This window comes from Sodiomyces alcalophilus (assembly GCF_042370955.1).
Source record: "Sodiomyces alcalophilus JCM 7366 unplaced genomic scaffold ACRALscaffold_4, whole genome shotgun sequence".
NCBI classification, from domain to species: Eukaryota; Fungi; Ascomycota; class Sordariomycetes; order Glomerellales; family Plectosphaerellaceae; genus Sodiomyces; species Sodiomyces alcalophilus.
The window spans coordinates 2,789,402-2,794,225 of NW_027263535.1; the positions used below are offsets into that span (position 1 = coordinate 2,789,402).

The window sequence follows — 4,824 nt, forward strand, 5'->3', positions numbered from 1 at the left end:
CGACTGTAGTTCAGACATAGACCCTTCGATATACACTCTTCGCAACTACGGTCGCAAACCACTTCGACGTCTTGTTATTAATTTAATCGTTCGGACTTAAGTAACGGGTAATTTATTCGTTCGATCGAGCTAATAGCAGCAGTAGCAGTAACTTCTTTTCTTCGTCTTCCTCTTCGTCTTCCTATTCCATACCCACGCTCACGCGACCGCGGCTATCTTATTCTTACTTTATATAACAAGGGAACGGAACGCGCTGCCTCTATCTATAGATTGACGATATAGATTAACGATGTAGATTGACGATGTAGATTGAGGACGTGGATTGACGACGTGGATTGACGACGTGGATTGACGACGTGGATTAATGATAAGGAAGATTGACAGGAAGATTAGGGCCTAGGTCTGAACTACAGTCGGAATAACCAAGTAGTATAGTCGGAATAACTCGAACCTAAAATAACGGCTACTGCTATAGCTGCCACGATAGCAGCCCCGGGCTCTTTTACTATAACCACTCCTACGGCAGCTGCTTAATAGCTGCCTCTACCGGCTGCCTCTTTAACGCCGGCTAGCCCTCTATCTTCGGACTCTCTAGAGCCGGCTACCCGTCTATCCTTATCTAAGGCGGGTGCCCTATTTTTAGCTGCTACTATACTAGTAGCCCCGTCTCCTCTATAATATAACCGCCGGCTACTATAACGATACGCCGACTCTGCCTTCCTTTATCTTAACCGCTTTGATATACCGAATAAGCTATTACTACGCCGGGATATACCCGAAGAGCCTACTAATTAGAGCTGGATAATAAGGTGTTTATATAGAATATAGTGAGTTATAGCCGCCTCTAATAAGGTATAGACTCTTATTAAGATAGAGATATTTAAAATAGTAAAATAATATACTGCCGTTCCGAGCCGCCCTTTAGATTTAATATAGGTATTTAAATACAAGGTTAATCTATCCGGTTATATTACTAAATTTAAGGCATACCTCTATTTATAGTGATTAATAGCCTTAAAATCACCTTAACGCCTTCGCCTCTACCCTGGCCGGTAGGACTTTTAAAACGCTTATAGGTATTACTGCCTACTTCGATCTAGAGACCCGTTACCTTAATGCCATTAATACGTTTATAAATACCCGCCTTAACGAAGAGGTCTATGTTAGAGACCCGCCGGGATAGAATATCTTCTAGGCCGCCTCCGCCGTTAATGTTATTAACGAGGCCGGATTGGAACCGTTTTCAAGCCTCCTACGCCCCTCGAACCATGGGATTAACTGGCTACGCCGCGCCTTATAAAATTACGTTATATAGCAAGCCTGTCGTTCAATCTCCATGATTTATCGAGCTTATCTAACATTTATATACTTGCCTTGGCTTTGTACGTCAGAAGCGCCAAACCGTCATGTTCCCATCCGACCAAGTCGCCCTTCCCAGTATCCCTATTCGAAAGGCGCTGTTGGTGATCGACTTCCAGAGCGACTTCCTCGACCCCGAAGGGGCCCTGCCAATCGTCGAACCTCGTGGATTTGTTGATCGAACTCTCAAGTTGGCCAAGGAGTTTCGGAAGAACGACTACGTCGTCTGGGTCTGCACCGAGTTCAAAAAACTACGCACGCCAAGCAGCGAACCGATCATCATATCTGGAGACAGCCGGGAACTGGGCTCATCTGGCCGGGGCCTGGTATCTGGCGCTGTAGTTAACCCGTCAACTTCCCCACCAAAGGCCCGCGGGTTTGACCCTGAGGCTTTCCTCAGTCAAACTGGGACGGCCTGCGTCCGGTCCGTCTCAGGATGCTATATTCCAAGTAATATCAGGAGTTCCTTCGGCGCGCGAGATATGTCCTTCGTTAAGTCTCACTACTCGGCCTTCAAGTCGGGCGAGCTGTTGCAGTTACTGAGAGGAAAGCTAGTTACTCAGTTATTCATATGTGGCTCGCTCGCAAACATTGGGGTCTATGCTACCACCATCGACGCCGCAATGTATGGCTACGACACAACTATTGTGCAGGATTGTTGCGGCCACCGCTCGCGTCATAGGCTTGCCAATGCCATCGAAGCCGCTGTCGACCTGACAGGCTGCGAAATCTCCAATGCCGATGTTGTCATGGAGCGGCTCCAGACCAAGCCACTTTCGTGCCCGGGCCCAGCACACACTTCTCGAAAACATCAGGCTGGCCTTGGTGAAAATACAGCAGCTTGTCTGCCAAGAAAAGTGGCCGCGAGCCCTTCGTCATTGGACATACACGATAGATTAGCTGCACTTGACCTGAGCCCGTCAAACGATATTCATGCACACGAAATGGGACAGCCGCTCGAAGTAGACCCTGATGCCCAGCCTTCATGCCTGGTGGCAGAGTCCTCGAACGAGAGGTCGCGGAAAGGTGTAGAAAGGGAAATGCCTGGCCCAGAGGCATTTTGTCTTGAATTGAAAACCACCCCTGAGTCTCCAGAAATGCCGGATAGAAGTGAATCGCCTCGGGTCAGGCGAATTCCAGCAGCGGATGGTGTTGTCGAAATCAATCCCTCGACCAATTCGTCGTTGCCCACTGCCACAACTACGGACGAGACAAGACCATCAGACCCCGGCGAGACCCTTGACGACAGTATAGGCCCTATCTGCGAAGATGACACGACCATCATATGCAATGTGTTGCCGCCGTCCCTGGCTGATGGGATATTCGAGACACTAAAGGAAGAGATACAGTGGCGAACAATGTCACACCAAGGGGGCGACGTTCCTCGACTTGTCGCTGTTCAAGGCGAGGTTGCTGCGGACGGGAGTATGCCAATTTATCGGCATCCTGCCGACGAAAGCCCGCCTCTTCTTCCGTTCTCGTCGACAGTACTGGAAATCAAAGCCGAGATTGAGAAGCACCTGCACCATCCGTTGAATCATGTCTTGATTCAGCTGTATCGAGACGGGAAAGATTACATCTCCGAGCACAGCGATAAGACTCTGGACATTATGAAGGGATCTTTCATTGCCAATGTTAGTTTTGGGGCTGAAAGAACCATGGTATTTAGGACCAAGCGACCGGACAAGGACGCGTCACTGGCCCCATTACCGTCGGGACATGCCGAGCGCAGGATACAACGAGTCCAGCTGCCTCATAACTCGCTCTGTCGCATGGGCCTGAGGACCAACATGCGCTGGCTTCACGCTATCAAACAAGATAAGCGAGCGAGGAAAGAAAAGTCGCCAGCTGAGCTGGCCTACTCAGGCGAGCGGATATCTCTCACTTTTCGAAGGATAGGTACTTTCCTCGATCGTGATGGGACACGAATCTGGGGCCAGGGGGCTACGGGAAAGACAAGGGACGTTGCTCGAGCGGTATTGAACGGCCAGAGCTCGGAAGCCGTGTCAATGATTCGGGCATTTGGAGTCGAAAACCACGCGAGCTCTTTTGACTGGGAAGAACACTACGGCAGGGGCTTCGATGTCCTACACATCACCCGGTCGCCTCGCCTCTTCTACTCGGATGATGACGTCTTCAACCTGCGCGTCAAACTGATGCTTGCTGAATATGGAATAACCTTCTCCAAGGGAACCATGCCGTCGTCCCCTGACTCGAAGGACAGCGGCATCCCTGACGCGACTGCGGTTTCGCCCACTTCCGAGAGGCCATCCATGAGATTTGAGGATAACGATGCTGCTAGATCAATTATCGAAGGGGATGTGGCCATAATGCTATATCTTGACACAATACATGGGTATGGGAAGGGAAACACCATTACTCGATCGCCCGCAGAAATAGCACGAATTTTCACCCGGTTCCAGCAAGGAATCAACTTCCTTGATAAATGGCGTACTTTAGGGTTGGCAGGGTGCGATAGGAGAGACCGAACCAATCGGGAGCTGGAGCGGGAATTGGCCATTTGGAATGGTTATGCCTCAGAGACCAAGTATATTGGAGGTTCCAGGCTGTCATTGGCCGACTTTGCTTTCTGGCCTGTCTTGCATATCATTGTGCGGGAGTTGGGCTTCGGTGTGTTGGATACAGATGGGACGAGTTCACTCAGGACCTATTATGAGGCTGTCTTGAGCCATGGGACCGTATTGAATGTGCTGGCACGCGTCTAGTCGGCAGTCGAAAGGTGCTGTCGTCAAAGAAATATAAAAACCCTCAGAAACGAGCCGAGTTTATGGGCCGATATACAAAGGCAGAGGGCGTAAGTTTTGTCATATCCGAAAGTACCCCATGGTCACTTATTTCCTAGGTACTTAAAAGCAGAAACTTTTCAGTATATCTTTTTACGACTCGTTACCTTTATACTTCCTTCTTTTTAGGAAAGATTACCGCGCCCGTATATTTTAATATTATCAGGATACTAATATCGTATAAAGTATAACTTATATTTTATTATTATTATAGATAGAACTTATTTAAGTCAGGGATAGCCTAAGTAGGAGGAGGTAATATATCTTAATAGTTATGGAGGAGATTAGATAGGGTCGCTATATTCGGAAATAGGCGGCTAAGTCGGTTTCGGGACTAGAACTATCCGGACCGACTTAGTATAGTATAATAGGGAGGACCGCCGGTAGATAAATTATAGTCCTAGGAATATCTTTAAGGAGATTCCCCGGAGTTCTCGGGAAGGAGGCTCTAGTTCTCTATAAAAAAGATAGGTAAAGCTAAACTTCTAAGAGGTTTAGCGAATAATTTAGCTCTTAATTTAATCTATTAGTGTATCCTACCTTTTAATTATCTTATAACGTCTTTTTACTCTTTATATAAAAACCCCTAATATATTATTTGCTTAACTGTTTTAGTAGATATAATAACCGTTAAGAGTTATAAGTATAATTTACCTTTATT

The 4,824-nt window shown here is 47.6% G+C and overlaps 1 protein-coding gene across 1 annotated transcript; it reads left to right on the plus strand.

Annotated features, from left to right (window-relative positions):
• The first annotated feature begins 1,293 nt into the window (after positions 1-1,293).
• On the plus strand, positions 1,294-4,238 carry ACRALDRAFT_2136730 (uncharacterized protein). Its single transcript, XM_071024123.1, has one exon. The coding sequence runs from the start codon at positions 1,407-1,409 to the stop codon at positions 4,083-4,085; it is 2,679 nt and encodes an 892-aa protein (XP_070875126.1). The 5' UTR covers positions 1,294-1,406; the 3' UTR covers positions 4,086-4,238.
• Positions 4,239-4,824: the final 586 nt, after the last annotated feature.

What these genes read in the sequence shown, in the direction of transcription:
- ACRALDRAFT_2136730 (XM_071024123.1), top strand. Translation starts at nt 1,407, where the DNA reads ATGTTCCCATCCGACCAAGTCGCCCTTCCCAGTATCCCTATTCGAAAG.